This window comes from Ictidomys tridecemlineatus, unplaced genomic scaffold (assembly GCF_052094955.1).
Source record: "Ictidomys tridecemlineatus isolate mIctTri1 unplaced genomic scaffold, mIctTri1.hap1 Scaffold_54, whole genome shotgun sequence".
Lineage (NCBI taxonomy): Eukaryota > Metazoa > Chordata > Mammalia > Rodentia > Sciuridae > Ictidomys > Ictidomys tridecemlineatus.
In genome coordinates this window covers 368036-387126 of record NW_027523576.1, presented here as the reverse complement: position 1 = coordinate 387126, position 19091 = coordinate 368036, and the positions used below count along the sequence as shown (strand labels likewise).

Genomic DNA, 19091 nt, shown 5'->3' with positions numbered 1-19091 from the left:
TCCAAACAAAGTATTCTTTTTTTTTTGATTATGTGTGGATTTGTTTTGTTTTTGTTTTTCATTTTGACTGTTGTCTCTTTCCTCCATATTAAAGGTTTTTCATGCAATCTACAGAAAATCAAATGAAATATCTTCCTCTTTAAACAAAAACAGAGAAAGAAGTCTTCAAAAGGAAGGTCTCTCAAAAGGGATAGGTTTTTCAAATAGGCTTTTTGGAATGTATATAAAACCAAAAGATAGGAAATAAAGCAGGTAATTGTTTTATTTACAAAATGATCAAAAATAGATTTTAAAATAACAATTTTAAGAAAGCTATTTAAGAAAAATAGCTTTTTCATTACAAGTTTGACTATAAAAGTAGAATCTGTAAGAGAATGTGATTTCTAGCAAAATTGTTACATATTCTTCTCTATATACTTTATAATGACACACCTGTCATGAACTAAATAGCTATACAGGGGTCTACTGATGCTTGAGTTCTTTATACCTTTTTGCCTTTATACCATGATTTTTATTATTTTGGCTTTATAATATATTTTAAAATCCAGCCTATTCTCTTGGTAGATTCTCTGGTCTATTTAAAATCCTTTTTTCTATGATAAGAATTTTTAAAATATACTTGTCAGTTGCTTCAAAATTTGGTTAGTATTTTAAATATTAGAACTTCATGGAATTTAGGAGAAAATTGAAGTTTTTATTATATCATTTATTCATGAAAAGATGCATTTCTTTGTTGAGATATCATTAGGTCTTATACATAGAGCTCAATTTTCCATGGTGATCTTCTGTGTTATTTAGTATATGTTAATTCTTAAAAACTTTGTAGTTTCATTGCTATATAATTGGTATTTAGTATTTTCTATTTCTTGTTTTGGTGGGTTTCTTATGTTTTGAGACAGGGTCTCACTAAGTTGCTTAGGGCCTCACTAATTGGTTGAGTTTGGCCTCAAACTTGCTATCCTCCTACCTCTGCCTCCTGAGTTGCTTGGATTATAGGCCACCATGCCTAGCTTCTACTTGGTTGTTGCTGAGGTATAGAAACCTTCAATTTTTATGTTAGTTTTATAGGTATACTGGATTAGAACTCTCATTTCTTCTGATGTTTTGTTAATTCTGTTTACTTGTACTAAGTAAGTTACATTATTTGCAAACAATTTCAGTTCCTAACCTTACAAGTTTTCATCTCTTGTCAAATTGCATAGCCAGTTCCTTTATTACTATTAACAGTGTCACTGATAGAAGACAGTTTTGTTCTTGTTCTGGGGAGGCAATTAAAGTTTTTAGTTTCTGTGATTTCTGTGGTATCTTTTCGTCCGTGATAAAAATTTTCCCTTTGTATATGAGTTTCCTGAGAATTTCCTTTTATCCACTAATGAACCTGAGTTAAATTAATAAATTTGTCTAGTGGTAAGCACCCCTTACATTTCTAGAATAAATTCTATTTGAACATGATACAGTTCTGTTTTGTTTAAATACAGTATTATATACACATCTGTTATCATTAATAAATTTGACATTTTAGAATTAAATTTATTTTTTAAGCACATACATAAAAACAAAAATTTTATGGGGCTAAAGATATGACTCAATTATAACTCAATTATCTGCTCAATGGTAGATATGTTTGCCTAACATGTGAAAGGCCTTGGGTTTGATCCCCATCACCACAAAAAAGAGTATAAATAAATGTAAATAAAATTGTACATTGTAATGGGGTAGCATGATATTTTGGTACATGTGTAATGTTGAAATTAGGTTAAATATGTGGATCTCCTCAAACATTTATCATTTCTTTATTTTGAAAATCCTTTCCTCTTTTTGAAGTAAATACATACATTATCCTTATCTATAGTCATCCTGCTGTCCCATGTTAAACTTGAACATCTGTGTAACTAACTCAGTAGTCATTTATTGGGGTCTCTTAATCTCCCCAGCCTCTCCTAAATACCATTCTGCCCTCAACTTCTACATCAGGGTTTTATTTTTTTTACATTCCACATATATGCCTGGCTTATTTCACCTAACTCTAGTTCTATCATCCTTTTTCATGGCTGAATTGTTTCCTTTTTGTATATATATCACCTTTTATTTCTCCATTTATTAGTTGATAGACACTTTGATTGCTTCCATTTCTTGGCTATTGTGAGTAGTGCTGCAGTGAACCTGAGTATAGACGTCCTCTTCCATGTAGGGATTTTATTTCCTTAGAATATATACTCAGTAGGGGGTAGATATATGATCTATATTTGTAGATCATATGGTAGTTCTGTTTTGAATTTTTTTTGTTGTACTGGACCAAATATCTCTATTTTATTTATTTATTTATTTTTATGTGGTGCTGAGGATTGAACCTAGTGCCCTACCAATGCCAAGCAAGCTCTCTACCATTGAGCTTTAAGGATTTTATTAATTTACATCCTACCAAGTGTGTTAAAGTTTCCCTTCTTTCAATCCTTATCATAGAAATCCTTTGTCTTTTTGATAATAAGTATTCTAAGTGAGGAGAGGTGATGTCTCCTTATGTTTTGATTTGCATTTCCCTGATGGTTATTGATGCTAAGCATTTTCTTCTAAGCACTTGTAAGGTTCTTTCTCTAATCACAGATATTAGAAAACGTTAGAGCTCATGAAGTGCTTTTTCCTGACCTCTAGTGGCCATGGCCATGATGGTGCTCGTGGGTGTGTGTAAACAGAGATGATGGGTAAAAAAGGACAGCTAGTATGGGTTGAAAACCTATATGTAAGCACTGTGCCAGAGATTAACATGGGAATTGCCTGAGTTCAGAATCCAGTTCTGTCATATTAACTGGCAAGTGTGGACAAGTTACTGACATGAGGCTAACAGTAATACCTGCATGGTGAGAGTTAAATTCACAAAAAGTACTAGGATGGTGTGAGACATGAGGCTGTCTATTATTATTATAAGCAGAAGCTTCAAGTCTGTGTGTGAGTGGGGGGGTTGGATAGAGCGAGTGAGCGAGAGAGATATGAATGAAGTTTGGCAAGTAAGAATAAATTGGACGGTAAAATTTGAAAACTGTTGAGTAAGGATAATCAATAACATTATTTCATAAATAGAAATCCTTAATTTGAATTTAAGATTTCCCCCTAAATTTCTGTGGGTTAGAAACCTCCATCAACTAGAAAATTGAAATACAGTTGTATTTATATTTTTAAATACTTGGCTGGAAGAAAAACAAGCTGGATGGAACCCCCACATGATTAGTTTGGGGACTGATGAAGAAGATAATAGAGGAAAGACGTGTTTCAGGGCAACTTGGAGGCTGCTGAGGTGAAGGAATTGTTATGTTGTTGATGACTCCTGACAACCCAAAGGGTGGGTGAGCCCTTTTTGCAGAAGAGTAAGTCAAGGCTCATGGAGGGTGGGTGTTTTGTGCCTAGCTGCTAGGCATGCAGTGACGGAATCAGGATTTGAGCACAAATCAGTGTGACATCAAAGCCTACCTTTTTTTCACTTTACTATCCTGGGGTGTGGGATGCTATTAAGAGGATCTTTGCAGTAAGAAGTAAAGAAAGGAATTTTAAAAAATGAAGGTCTCACAGTGGAACTGACTCCTCAGGTGGACAGTCTTGAAATGTCAGTTAATCAAACCATCAAGGCACAATGTGCCCAGCCTTGTCTCTGGGACTCCTTTGGCACGAGTGTGGTAGGTCATGGCATCCTGCATGGCCAAAGTCACATCCCTGGGAGGGGCGATTAGAAAATAAAAGACTCACACAGATTTTGAAGATAAAGCTGAGATCAGGTGGAGTGCTGCTCTCTGATGGAGAAGCAGATCTAAAGAGTTACACCAGCAATCTTTATTTATATATGTTTAATTATCAGGTTAAAGACTATGCAAGCATTATTCTTTGTACTCAGAAAAGTTATAGAACTAAAACATCTATGCAGCTTTTCCACAGTTGCAATGTGCAATGTTAGGAACTTTGGTAGCACTCAAGGAGGTCTATTGATTAAAGTTACTGTTAAGCAAGAAGTCTCAGGAGTAGCAGAGCTGGAGAAACATTATGATTGTCTAGCACGAGAGTTCCTCTATACCTGAGAGTTATGTGCCTTAGATCAAGGTTGAAGCTCATAAGACTCCTTCATGGAACATCCTCAGGCAGGGCTTTACCATAGCATCTAGGCATCCTATGTCCATGCACAGAAACTTTCCGAGGCACCAGACCCGCCACAACCATGAGGTCATGAGAGACCCCCGATCTCAGTCACTGTGCTCCCATTCTCATTAACCACTCTCCACAATAGGTTACTAACCACTACCAGATGGGCTAATTAGCTCTCAGAAACTGCAACTCACTTAGGCAACTACAAAGAGAAGATTCTGGAGACCTGATACCAATCCAATATGAGTAGATAGTTCTATTATCCATGGGAATGAAAATCATATTTTCTGAGTTAAATATTAGAATGCATGTTCTGATAAGCATGTTTGTACTCATCAGGGTAGTAAAGAAAAACATTTAGAACTGGTAGCTTTTGGTCAAGAAGTACCTGAATTGACCAAATCTAGGGTCTTAAGCAAGATGCATTCTTTTCCTCACAATTTCTAGGAATCAGGTTTGTAGGTACAGCTTAGCTGGGCCCTCTTCAAGAATGCATTCAAGGTGTGCACCAGGATTAGGTTCTCATATAAACTTGGCTAGAGAAGGATCTGCTTCCAAGCTCACATGATTGTGATTCCATCAGGTTCCATAAAGTCTTACAGACTAAGGAAGCATTCAGAGTTCACACTGGCTACCAGTTGGAAGCTACCCTTAGTTTCTTGTTAACTGTATCTTCCCACATGATAGCTCAAAAACTGGCAGCTTGCTTCTTCAAAGTCAATGAAAAAGAGAGCATATCCTAACAAGATGGGTGCTACAGTCTTAAGTCATGTAATCAAATACACATAGTCAATTACATCCTGTAACCCCTACCATGTTCTATCAGACAGAAAAAGGCTGGGTGTTGGTGCATGCTTATAATACTAGAAGCTCAGGAGGCTGAGGCAGGGGGATCTCAAGTTCAAAGCCAGCCTCAGCAAGTTAGTGAAGCCCTAAGCAACTTAGTGAGAACCTGTCTCAAAATTATAAAAAAAAAAGAGCTGGGGATGTGGCTCAGTGAATTCAGTGTGGCTCCCTGAATTCAATTCCTGGTAGAGTATATAAATAAATAAAAATAAAAAATAAAAAAGGAAGGAAGAAAGAAAGAAAAAGGAGGGAGGCCACACTCAAGGGGAGGGGATTAGGTAAAGGGTGAGCACCAAGAGGAAGAATCATAGAAGCCACCTCAGTTTCTGTCTGCCATTTGTCCTGTGTCTGGCTTGAGACAGAGAAGGGTCATGGGAAGTTAAGTCTAGTGAGAGGGCATGGTGCCTCTCAGGACTTGGCCACTTTCCTTGGTGATAAGGGAGCAGAGGCAGCCTCTTTTGTCCTTTCAGGAGGACTTTGTGAAGGAAGTAGGAGTTCAGTTCCAGGACTGTTTGACAACAGAGGGGGAGCAGTTTGATAGTCTCCTAAGGATGGACAATTTGAATAAGAAGTCTGGGGTAGGAAGACCAAACTTAGAGTCATTAAAAAATGGTCCCCAAATGGGGCCTTCTTGTGAGTCATCAAGCCATGCAATTCATTGACCGCAGGGCCCAGTCTATGCAGGAGATAGTTCCTTCTCTTGCAGGTGTGGCAGTGTGGAGGGAAGATTGAGATCTTACCCTGCTCCCGGGTGGCTCATCTAGAGAGATACCCCAAGCCCTACGCGTGGGATCTAAGCATTTTCTTGAAGCGCAATGCTCTGTGAGTGGCTGAAATCTGGATGGATGAATACAAACACATGGTCTACCTGGCCTGGAACATACCTCTCCAGGTTTGTCATGGACTGAACAGCATCAGGGGGAAAGCTAGCAGCAGGAAGTGGTGGTGGCAGTGAAGAATGAGAATGGACAGAAAAAATATGCTGTTGTGTCATAAAGAATTAGAGTAAGTTCCCAAGGTATAATAATAGTGACACTTAACGTCTGTGTGACAATATCATGTTCTAGATAGTGTTTTATATACTGACCCATTAACCATCAGAACCACCTTTGGGATATGTTTCACAGATGAGGAAGCCAAGGCACAGATAATTAGAAGAAACTTGTTTAACACAGGAACATACAGTAATTAGACCACATAAGACTCAAAGCAAGAAAATCTGGCTTTTAGATTCTGTGTTCTACATCCGTCTTCTATACTGGGGCAGTCCTTGCAGAGTAAAATTGGATATCATATATTGGTTAAGAGGACATAAACATAGCAAGTGATACATGGGGTGGTGAGAGGAGGTCCTTTTATCTTGTTAGATGCACATACATGAGGACAACCTTGGCTGAGCCTGCATCTTTTGCCCTGGCCACCTGAGGTTGGTGTGATATGCTGTCTTCTGTCCCTAAGCGCTGGCTTTGAGTTTAAGCATGGTTAGCTGTGTTTGGCACAGAGAGAAGAGGAAGACTCTCTTTCCATCACAGTGGATCCTAAAGTAACCTCCAGAAATCAGAGGGTCAGGATGGTTGGGAAACTGTGGAACAGATCTAGGAGGAAAAGTCTGAAGACAAGGTGGAGTCGGGGGTCAGGTTAAACTATGGGAGCACTATTTCTGGAGAATGTAAAAATAGGCAGAGAAGCCCGAGCCTTCTTTAGGATTCAAAGTCATGAAAATCATTCCTTTAACAACTCAAGGTGCCAGTAGTCTGCAGTTAGCTCATTGTTCATACAAATTTCTTCTGGTGCCCCTGTATGCTAAGGTATGATGGGAAAATAGGTACCCTCCAGGATATCCTTAGCTCTTTTATCTCTATTGTGACTGTGCCAAGCTATAACGAAAACTGTCCCTAAACAAATGAACTTCTGCAAAGGTGATTTGAAATGAACCACATAGGAACATTCTGGAAAAAAGGCAGATACCCCATATGGGTTCTGCATTTCTGCCTTTTTTTTCTAGTTAATATTCATTTTTAGAAAGTCTTCAAATCTTGGTGTCAGAACTTTTTTGTTTTCAGGAGAAAAATCATTTTATTCTAATACTCAAAGAACATCAGAACAGCTGACTTCAGGAGGCCACGTATTTGCCAGTCCCAACTCTGTGAACTTCCATACAGTTAGAATACTTATTTGCTGCCATTCACAAAAACTGAAGCTATTAAATGAGGCTTTACATTGCAGTTTTATATTCATACTTTCACTATCAGTTACCTTTTTATGTTAAAGTAACTTGGTCATCAGAGCTGATTTTCCAATTCTTCAATTTGAACTTCTTGATTAGACTAATCCATTAGCAATTCTGCACTGCTTCAACACCTCATTGAAACCCTCACAGAGCTTAACATCAGCTTGGTTCTGGGCACACTCCAAAAATTGTTTTATCTCATAAAAGCAAGGGTCACTAAGCTGCTGCTGTTGTGCTGGCTGGGTTCCCCGAGGCTCCTGGTAAGTGATATCAGGCTTTGTTTGCTCTCCTCCACTGAAGCCTCCAGTGATGGCATGGCCCAGTGTGTGCCCAACAGCAGAGCCCACTGCCACACCAGCTGCAGTGGTTGACATCTGGGCCATCAGACCTGGCTGCCGGGGTGCTACAGCAGGAGACCCGACTGTAGATGGTGGGGCTGCAGCTGGTGGCTCAGCTTCTGGTGCTGGCCTGGGCACAGCCCTCATCTGAGGGGCCCGGCTGGCTGGGGGCGCCATGCGCGAAGTGCGGCTCCGGCTTCCACGCGACATGGTAAGTTCCCGACGGCTCGGCGTCCAGCGGTGTCAGAACTTTTAAAAAGCCTTTTCTGCCATGGTGAGGAATATTTTATACCTTATTGATGTGAATATCATCTCAAACAGGAGCAGTCTGCTTCGGCTTGCTATAATGAGAAATGTACTGTGGTGACCCTGCCTGCTCCATGCCGGGTTTGCAAATGTCTTTGAAAACCAGTAGAGGTCCCCAAGGTTGCTTTTCTACATTCCCTGGAAAATAAAATATCAAGGTTACCTCTAGGCTGCCAGGAAAATTCTCAGTCCATTCATGCAAGGTCATACTTATTAGTGGAGTCAGGAAGGTCTCATGAACCAAAGCATAGAAATCTTGGTGTTTTATTTCAGAACTCTGGAATTGATTATGGAGACATTTCTTCCAGAATTGCACTCCGGAAGAAATTGAAATGTAAAACTTTTGACTGGTACCTGAAAAATGTTTATCCACTCTTGAAGCCGACCCTCAACATTGTGGGCTATGGAAGAGTATGTGCTGTGAAATGGATTTAGAATTTGAATGCTTGTTTGTGGAAGACAGTGAAACCCAAACCATATATTTACCTGGCCAAGGGTTTTCCTGCCTAGTGTCCCCTTCCTGCCCCATGCCTTCCTCAGCGCTCTGCTCTTGAGAGACTTCCTTTCCTCTTGTTCCCCAATCCCTGTTTCTTTTCCTTTTGCTGCCTCTAGTCCTTTTGAAAACTGCAGCTCTTGCCTGACACTGTTGGTTCCTTAGCCAACTCATGTCTGTAGCAGGATGGGTTCTTCGGTGTTCTCTGTGAGGGTCTGCAGGGGACAATGTTCCCAAAACGTGGGCAGCACAGCTGCACCTCACCTAAGCTCTGGTTTGTTTCCCAGTGCTCAGCACGTGGCTGCCAGAATCCCGGTTTCTGCTTCTTTTGGCTGTTGGCTTCTTGGTGTTTTAAGGAAAATGCAGGTCCTGGGGAGGCTTTGGGATTGTCTTTCCAAAACTGCATTCATGTTTTTTTTCCCTTCAGATGAAAAACTCATTGGATAAGAGTATCTGCCTGGATCAAGGACCTGTGCCAGGCAATATCCCCATCATGCATCCCTGCCATGAATTCAGTCCACAGGTAACTTCCATCGTCTTCCCTGCCTGACAGGGTGAGTCTATTTTGGCTCAGCTCCTGGTAACCTCTGTCAGATTTAAACTTGGTGTTAGACGATGGGGACGCAAGAGCAGAGTATTCTGGGACACAGGTAAGGGTGAAACCCAAAACTACACTTTTAAGTAGTGTTTGTTGTTGTTGTTGTTGTTGTTGTTGGGGATGGAACCCAAGGCCTCCTGCATGCTAGGCAATCATTGTACCACTGAATTATATCTCTAGTCTTAAGGTAAGCACATTCTGGTTCATTCTAAAGGTCACAGCAAGACAGCTCAGTTTCAGGGACATGTAGAAGGCTTTGCTCTGTTGTGGTCATTCTCCAGGGGAGATTTTCATTGGTAATTGCCTCTAATCCCCTTTTTTCCTCTCTTCCCACTGTCCCACCATCTTCCCTTCTCCTGTGCATCCCAGAAATTTGACGGGTGAAGCCACCTGTTCTTCTCTTGCAAAGAAGGAAGCAGAGGGCTAAAGAAAACAGAGGTGGAATGGAAGTTCCTCTGTGGCATAGATGTGGGCTGGCACTAAGTTCAGGGTGCAGCCAGGGGACTTTTTATTAAATGGAAAATATTCAAATCTGCCATCTTACTTTGCATGTTGCCATTACAGGAAGGTTTTGAGGTATTCCTGGTAGATATCATTCCCTCTTAGGAGATAAAAAACCTGAGGCATGAAAACAACCTATTTGTCCAAGCTCACTGAGCAAGGCACTATCAGATGAGAAATTTGAAAGGCTTCTTGACAACAGGCTTATACTGGGATTTACAGTGACAGCTTCTCAAGTTCAGCTTGAGAAGCTTTGGGAGAAGCTTTCTTCAAAGATCAGCTCCCTCATCCACACACACCATGATTCTTTTGGAGACATTGTAGGAAAGAGGGTGGGCCAAGTGCCCATCCCTAGGCCTGGCCTTCTCCCTGGAATCTACTGTCATAGGGGAGGAAGGGTGCAATTACTCCATGTGGCCAGGAAATTCATGATCCAGGGCACGAGAGCCATCCTTGGGCCTCTACACGGCTGAGTGTGCCCATGGCAGGTCCCTTGCTATCTTCCAGAACATCTATTACCACCAAACTGGGGAATTCTACATGGGAAATCTGATTGCAGATGCAAACTCTGATGACCGCTGCCTCACAGATCCTGGCCATGGGGAAAATCCTACTTTAGAGCCATGTTCTACGGCAGCCCAAAGTGGACTACACATACGTTGGGATTTTAAACAGGTGAGTCACATGCCTTTTAAAGGGGAGGTACTTACTAATATAGTTTGAGAGGTTTGACTTGATTTGATAACATTTTTAGATTAATTTTTGTGGCAGCAGGTAAGGGAAAGGCTGGAAGCTGGGAATCAGGTGTGAACCACAGAGTCTCTTGACTAAGGCAGGGGTGGATGAGGAGGGAGAAGTCCTGGAGCTGCCATAGCTTCATAGAGTTTGGGCTCAAATCCTGGCTTAGTCATCTTTAGCAAGTTTCTGACTATCTCTGATGCTCAGTTTCCTCGTCTATAAAACCAAGATAATAGTATTTACTTTGTGGGCCTATCGGGAGGATTAAATGAGAGAAGATTGTGAAGCATTTGGCATGGTGCCTGGCACATGATTTTTAATGATTGTCAAAGTATAGAGGACTAGGGTGAAATCCAACAGGGACTACTGCAAAAGTCCTGGCTTTCACTTCAATATTAAATAGCCAAGAACAGGATAGCGGGAATCTAGCAGAATCCATGTGTCAATGACATGAAGGACTTGGCTGATCACAGTCTACGTGTGAACCTGCCCCATGTTGGGGCTGCTTCAAAAATTTTTGTGTTCTTTGGCCAATTTCATTAGTCTGTGATGTCCTGTTGGAAGGAGGTTATGGTTTGTGATTGGTACTGCATAAACTTCAAGTGCTGCATTTTAAAAATCATGGACAGTCTATTTCGGCAAGTCCTATTTTTTTAAGGCCAATAGCCTCTGTGACGATTTTCTGCTAGCTATGCAGTTTAAATGTATAGGCACCTATGTGCAAAAATTTTCTTATGATTTCAGAGAGGTTTTTCGTTCCAGTCTCCCTGCAATATCAATTAGAGGGAGAAGGAGAGGTAATGCCTTCCCAGTCTCTGTCACCTCCATCTAAGCTACAATGACATGGAACTGGCATGCTCCCCCTACCTTAGGCCCATTTCAGTTGTCATTCCCTCTCCTCCAACCTCTTCACCAGAACAACCTCAAAGTGCATCCCTGGCTTCAGACAGGGCCTCTCTCTGGGAAGCTTCCATGACCCTGCAGGAATAGGCTGGGTTCTTCTGTGCTCTCAGGCTCCCCTTGTCTCATTGTCTCTTTGACCTGCCTGCTCTCCTGTTTCTTTTCACCACTCATCTGAGAACTGGAGGGCAGGGTCTGGATTTTGCTTGTTGTTTTCTATCATCTGTTATAACATCTGGAACATTTCAGGCACTCAATAAGTGGTTGTGGAACAAGTGAAAGATTGGCACTTAGGAGAGCTGAGCTTGGAGAAAAGAGGATGCTGTTTTCCTAAGGAAAAGGAGCATGCTAGTCAATTTTCTGTCATTTACATCAAGTACCTGAGGTAACCAACATATAAAGAGAGGTTTAGTCTGAGTCACAGTTTTGAAGATTCCAGTCCATGATTGATTGGTCCAGTTGATTTGGGTCTGTAGTGAGGTATTGCATCAGGGTGGGAGCATGTGGTAGAGTAGACCTCACTTATATCATAAGTCAAGAAGCAAAAGAGAAAGAGGAAGAGACTGGGGTCTTGCAGTCCCTCTTGAAGGCACATCCTCAATCACCTAAAGACTTTCTGCTAGACTCATTCTCTTAAAGATTCTACCTTCTCCCAATAGTCCCAAACTGGACTTCTTGATGACAAAGGGGGGACTTCTTGATGGCCCAGCAGCTGCCTCACACAGTGCTGAGTTCTCTGTCAATAGTAGTCACCAAGCACAGCACATCAGAGTATCTGGTGAGCCTAGTGTGCTAAATGTGAATTTTTGATGTCTTTAATGATCTTAGTACTTCAAGCCTAGCAAGTTTTAATAATTTTAATAGGGCATTTTTAAAAACAATTTAATAAATTTATTTATCTGTTGTAGAGTATATTTTATAAATTTAAATTACATAAAATATATAATACATTAAATTGATAAAATTAATTTAAAACATTAAATTTACTTTCTTAAGGACTTTGATTATCTGACTTTATATTTAGTGAACCTGAATCTCTTAAATGTTTTCCAAAGTGCTTATAAAGTCAGTGAAATCTCAACATGCAATCAGAAATTTAATTTGTTACACATTTTAAAATTGCTATCAAAAGGTTAATTTGTAAGATGCTAATTTTCCATAAATATAACAGTACTTAAAAATAGCAAAAACACATAGAATATTTAGCAAATATTACCTGTTTCTTCCCTTAGTATCTATACTTTATCCCAAATATCCTAGGAATTAAAAATACCATTTATTCCTAAGAGCTCTTTTGGAGGTTCTAGCAGGGGAGTGCAGCTACTCATATATCCTTGACCAAAGAGCAGTCCTCCTCTATTGGGGAAGGGTGTCCTCTTCAACAGAGCATGCAGCTCTAGGAGGAGTGCACTAGGCATGGAAAAGAGGAGGAAGGGGACATCTGCTTATCCAGCAAGATCAGTTAAGTCACTGTGGTGACAGATGTGTCATAGCCAGATCAGCCTCACTATTTATCCAAAAGAGATAATTATGCATCCCAAATATTTGAAAAGTTGTCTTCCTAAGAGAAATTTGGAAGGTTGCCTTCTCAGCTGACTGAGGCCGATGATAGAATGGAAATTTGGGCTGAGTGTAAGGTCTGCTCTGTAGCACATCCAGGGATGGGCTGCCTGATGCTCTGATGTCCAGGCTGGGACCCTTTTTATGACCATTATGCCAAGAAATTCAAAAGTTAAGAGGGAGGTGATCAGGTGGTTCCTGGTATATTATCAAACTTTTGGTTCATCTTGAGTCAATTCCTATCTAGTCCTTCCTATCCATTTTATATCTGAATCAAAAACAATATTTGGCTGAATGTTGGGGCTCTCTTGTGCTCTATTTACTTTGTAGCACAACTTACACATTCATTCTACTAAAAAGTTACCAAAGTAAAGGATAAGCAGAATCTCTGTATTATTTATTGTTTATGAGTGGGAATCTTGAAAATAAATCCTGAGCATGAAAAAAAAATCACTAAAAATATTTTCTGGAATTGAGAGGGTGATCAGACTAGATAATCCCTCTATTTTCTCCCAATGTCATGATTCTGTGTTTTAAATCAACCAGAGGAGGTTACACTCTCTGTGAAGCACAAGGGAGCCAAATCGAGTGACTGAGAAGGGACCTAATTCAGAGATGGGGTGTTTACAGCCACATGGACTTTGATAGGAGGAGCCTAGCATTGGCGGTAGTGATGCAGTTGAAACAGTGGGTATTTGGGTGAAGGTCAAGACAGAGTGACAGCCCATGACACAAAGAGGATTTCTAGAGTTGGTAGTGAGGAGGAGGAGAACACCCATCCTAAAGGTTCCAAAAACCACTAAGAAAGAGAGCCCTGTGGGTGCTCACACCTTGCTGGTGGGTGAGTGAACCAAAAAGGTTCCAATAGCAATTTGCCTGCACACAGGTGTTATAATTGAATCTGAAAGGCACCCCCCCAGGCTTATGTCGAAGTCTTGGTTTTCAATGCAACAATGTTCAGAGGTAGGGCTTTTGGGAAGTTATTAGATCATGAGGGCTCTGATTATATTAGTGGATTAAGCCATTGATGAAGTTATACTTTGATGGACTATTGGGAGATTATGGAAATTTAGAATATGGAACCTAGTTGAAAGGAGTGGGTCCTTGAGGCATGACCTTGGGGACTATATCTTATCCCTGGACTTTCCTCTCTCTTGGCCTTCTGACCACTGTAAGGTGAGCAGCTTTCCTCCACCATGTGCTCCCTGCTGTGATCTTCTTCCTCATCCCAGGCCCAGAAACAACAGAGTCAAGCAATCACAAACTGAAGTCTCTGAAACCATGAGCCCAAATTCTTTCTTCCTGTTGAGTTGTTTACCTTGGGTATTTTATCAATAGTGTTGGAAAGTTGACTAACACAATAGGAAGAGCTCTGATACCAACAACTAACTATGACCCTTTTAAAGGAACTGATTAGTTTTCAGGATAATATCTTAAGAAATAATATAGACTGAAGTCCATGATTAATGTAGACTATATCCTGATATTTTCAAAGCAAAATGTTAGGAAAAATGAAATACCCAGTAGTGGTAGGGATTTTTGCTCGTTGCTTAAGTGAATATCATATAGCTATTCAAATGATATTCTAAAAGTTATTTAAAAATGATGAAAGGAGAAAATATACATAATATTAATTTAAAAGAAGTAAAAACCATATATAAAAACCATAAGTACAGTGTTATACCATCATGAGTGGTTCTAATTTTTAAAAATATCATTTTTACATTAAAATAAGCATATATTCCTTTTGTAAAAGTGAAAATGAAACAAAAACAGAAATCCGTTAAAAATTCTGGCCGCACTGTTCCTAAATAAACACAAGAGAGAAAGTGCATAAGATCCAGATGAACACAATTAAAAGAAGCCAGGTGCTGTAGGGAGTGCTGTCAGAACCCAAGTCACATGGAAGTTGAGAGAAAATAGAAAATAGGCCACTGAGTTTATTTAAAACATCACAGTATAATAGCCAAGACTTATTGAGTGTATGTTATAAGCCAGGCATTGGGTTAAACATTATCTAATTTAGTCCTTGTAAGACAAAGGTCTTTTATAAGATAAGTGTTACTGTTAGCTCTGTCTGAACCATGAAGAAACTATGGCCCAGAGAAGTCAAACCATTTCCCCAAGATTACACAGCATAGTAATTGTGTAGCACTGAAGCAGAGAATCTTACCACTGTGTGTTACTTCCTGGTTGCTTAGGTATTTGATTCTCCTTTTTTTCATGTTTTTTATTGGTGCATTATGGTTGTATGAAATGGTGGGACTTGTTGTTATGTATTCCTACATGTACACAATATAACAATGGAATTTGGCCAGTATCACTCCCTAGAAGTTCCCCTTTCCCTCCCTGTGGTCCCTTTCCTCTACTCCTGATCTCTCTTTTTCATGAGACTCCCCCACCCAATGTTTTTTGTTCCTTTTTCCTCTCTAGCTTCCACATATGAGAGACAATATATGGCCCTTGGCTTTCTGAGTTTCATTTATTTAGCTTAACATGGTGTTCTCAAGTTCTATCCACTTTCTTGCAAATGACAGAATTTCATTCTTCTTAATGGCTGAATAAATCTCCATTGTGTGTATATACCACATTTTCTTTATCCATTGGTAGATACCTCCATTGGTTCTATAGTTTGGCTATTGTGAATTGTGCTGCTATAAACATAGGTATGCATGTCTCACTCTAGTCTGATGACTTTTATTTTTTTAAAAGGGCAAAACCACTAAATATTAGTTAAGCAGGAGAGCTTTGGGTTTGTGGTCCTCCCCTTCTTCTAACATTATGACATCTTTAAAGCTAGTAGAAAACAAATGTGCAGAGAGGGAGAAATAAAATAAGGGTGTTAGACTGGAAGAATGTTGGCTAGCATCAAGGACGGCTGATTCAGAGCACAAACAGGCTACTGACTGGCGAGACAGGGACAGGCAGCTCCTTTGAGATGATCCATGAGGCAGCATCCTGTGGACCACTGGTGGTTTTCAGGTGAAGATATAAATGGAGTGTGATCTTCTTGACATTTGCTGAAAGTGTTGGGGTGGGGATCCAGGGACAGAACGTGCTGTAGAGGCCTAGAAGAGTGACACAGAGGGGCAAGCAAAGCCTGAGGCCAGGCTGCTGTAGATGCCTTGTTGAGCCGGGTTGGTGGACTCTGTACAGGAGCCCTCTGTGGTCAGGGGCTGAAAGCAGGGAGTGGCGGGTGGTGGAGAAGTTCCAGAACCTGGAGAGGAACCCTGCGTGGCCGACACTGGATGAATGCCCTGAGAATGGGGGGTGGAGGATGGGGTGGGACACCCAGGGAGTATAGGTCAGATGGTTTGGGAGACCAGGGGTTGTTGGGGGCAGTTTGTGATTGTGAGAGGTGAGAAGCAGGGAGGCAGAGGTTTGGAGATCTTAGAGCTGCAGCCCTTACTGTTAAAAGCCCTGGTGACCGTGTATCTGAGGGACAGTGAGATCAGGTGACTCACCGGACCTCTCATCGAATGCATGAACTCTGACGATGGTAGCAGAAGGTTGTGAATAAAGGAAGAAGCCCCTGACCAGGAACTAACACAGATTAGGGAGTGATTCTAGCAAAGATTGGAGAGGGGCATGGGAGTGAGAGGGGTGTGGGGGTGAGAGGGGCATGGGGGTGAGAGGGTTAGGAGCAGATGCAGGCTCAGCTTGGACAGATGGCAAGTTTGCCAAGTGCTGAGATGTGGAGTTCAGAAAGAGGTGGGGCGAGGGGTGGGGGTCAGAGGGAGAATATAGGAACAAGGAGGAGGACCCTTCTTCCTTTTTCCCTACGAGAAGGGATAGGGCCAAGATGGTCTCAGATTTATCGTGCATCTTTCATGTATCAAGCACCAGATGCTCAATTAATATTAACACAAATTTTAAACTTTAAAATTTACTCAAAACCTATTTTACAGATGAGGAAATGGAGACTTGGGGAGGTTAGGTGCCCAAGGCCACCTGGTTTGTATATGAGGGAATCAATCCTGACTGTTGAGCACTGATGCCCATGGTGTTCCCAGTAGTGAACTTTGTTGAAGCCCCATGACAGGAGGCAGGAAGTTGCCACCCAGAATGGTGGAGAAGGTAAATTGAGTTCCTCCCAAGTGGCTTCTGCCCCAGGTCCTTGACAGAGCCCTGCTGAGGAGGGAGAGGAAGGCAAGGGAAGGGCGAGCCTGAGGGGTTCCATGGGCTCAGGTCTGGAGAGACAGAAAAGACGGACAAATTTGAAAACAAGATGTCATGGTGTTACACCTGTCAGCGTTGGCCTGCTGCTTCAGTCTCCAGGGAGGCCCATGGTGCTTATGAACTCAGTACTGTGGGCTTAGCTGGCTGCCAGGCTGGTGCAGAAAGCACTGGGGGGTTGAATTCCACACATTGCTTCTCATTCTCGCTGGGGAACTTGCAAAGGATCCAGGGACCCTGGCAGACCACAGCACAGAGAGTAGGCCCAGTGGGATGCTGTGCTATTGCTATCACCTTGACTCTCCCTCCTCCCACCCAGGGAAGAGCCATCATAAACAGGGACACCAAACAGTGTCTGGAGATCAGGAAGCACTCTTTTGGTGCCTACATGCTTGTGCTGCAGAAGTGTACCATGCAAATTCAGTACGTCATCAGAAACTGGGATCAGACCGATGTCCAGTGAGCTTGCAGAGTCTGAATTTGGGACACCAATTCTCACAACTGGAATAGCATCTACCCCCAATGCTGTGCAATGTGGGAGAGGGTGAAGGAAAGGAAATGTGTGTGTGTTTACTGTGATCTCAGTGTGCAAGACCCAGGACATGGAATCCTGTGCACGTGTCAGGGCACAATGGCTGAGGACCGGAGCAGAAACTGATGCCTTGTGCCCAGCTTCCCTTGGAAGATTGTGATATCTATCAAATGCCATTCTTGGAAACTCCTTGAAATAGCCTGTCTCATCTGCTTGTTCTGTGGAAAGTGGAGGAGGAAGATGGAAGTTTATCTCTGACTTCCACCAAAGCTGTTTAGCCTTCATTCCAACAGCTACTATCACCACCTGTCCCACACCTCCTCCCCGACTCAGCTGCTTAGAGACTCCCCAGACTGTTCCACGTGAGAGGCTGGGTCCTCCTCATGCCAGTGGCAGTGTGATCACCATCCAGGTGGCATGACCTCCCTCTCCTTTCTGGACTGTTCTGAAAGATACAACAAGTAGACCAGTCACTTTAACAGATTCCTCCATTTGTGTGCCCCCTATCCCATGGCAGCTTTATTGGAATTACCAGTCTCTCCAATGAAAAAGAGATTGCAGAGGCTGAGGAGAGGAGGGAAAGAACCTCACCCAATCATAGCTTTTCAAGGGCTAGTTCACAGAAAATGGTAGAAAAATCCAATTCCTTGTGAATCTGTTCATAATGTCTGATGATTAGATCTCACCTATTTCTTTCTATTGCCCCCCAAAAATTATGGAGAAAATGAGGATTACAACAGATAGCCATCACCTATTGGGGCACAAAGAAGGGATTTGCAGGCAAAAACTTTAAACCAGGATTCTTATGTCTGTTCATTGGGTAAATCCTTCCCTGTAGTTATCCAGGGCTACCAATTTTGGGTGAAATCTTGGGGACCCAGGTGTGTGCTGTGTTGTGGGCTTACCCAGGAAGTATGGGCTCCTGGGTTGCCTTCCTAAGAGGCTGCTTTTTCCTTAGTCCCATGTCAGGGGTCCCTGGGAATCTTGAGGTTTCCTTTAGGTATTAGGCAGGAAAGACACTGGTAATCTGGCACAGAATTAAATTGGCTAAGACTTTTAAAAATAAGCTTTAGAAGTGTATCATAAGTATGCAGCTTGATCAAAACTTCACAGTGAACAAATGACAAGTAAGAATTATTGTGAATAAGATCCTATTGTGTTATAAATTAAATGTTAAGCAAATGTATTACTTCTGGTTTCTTCCTGGCAAACTGAAGGGAAAATAAAATTGAGAGCAAAGGTTTTAAAAAGCATGTACGTGGGCTGGGGATATGGCTCAAGCAGTAGTGCGCTCGCCTGGCATGTGCAGGGCGCGGGGTTTGATCCTTAGCACCACATAAAAATGAAATGAAGATGTTGTGTCTACTGAAAACTAAAATATAAATATTAAAAAATTCTCTCTCTCTCAAAAAAAAGCATGTACGCAATAGAAAAGCAGGCAAAAGACACACTAGGTTTACATATATAAAAAAACATTTGACCTCATTCACAGAGAAATGAAGATTAAAAGTGAACTGAGATAATTTTTCATTTAAATTGGCAAAAGTAAAAAAAAGAAAACAAAACAGAAAACACAACAGCACATTCCATGGGAGGGATGTGGAGACTGGCAGTCTCGTGTTGATGGGAGGACATAAAATGGCACAATCTCAGTTGGTATTTGGCAATATCTAATTCTTTGAAGAACTGGGTGTTTGTGAAACATGTTGGAGATAAACTGTGTACCCAAACTTCAGAGAGTGCTA

The 19091-nt window shown here is 41.4% G+C and overlaps 1 protein-coding gene and 1 pseudogene across 1 annotated transcript; one reads left to right on the top strand and one right to left on the bottom strand.

The window, feature by feature from the left end:
- Nucleotides 1-7266: 7266 nt before the first annotated feature.
- LOC144373973 (coiled-coil-helix-coiled-coil-helix domain-containing protein 2 pseudogene) lies at nucleotides 7267-7796 on the bottom strand (annotated as a pseudogene).
- Nucleotides 7797-7947: 151 nt separating this feature from the next.
- LOC144373982 (putative polypeptide N-acetylgalactosaminyltransferase 8) lies at nucleotides 7948-18528 on the top strand (the record flags this gene model as incomplete). Its single annotated transcript, XM_078036963.1, has 4 exons — nucleotides 7948-8259; nucleotides 8769-8864; nucleotides 9948-10115; nucleotides 17134-18528. Coding segments are annotated over 4 exons (720 nt in total), but the record flags the coding sequence as incomplete, so codon positions are not given.
- Nucleotides 18529-19091: the final 563 nt, after the last annotated feature.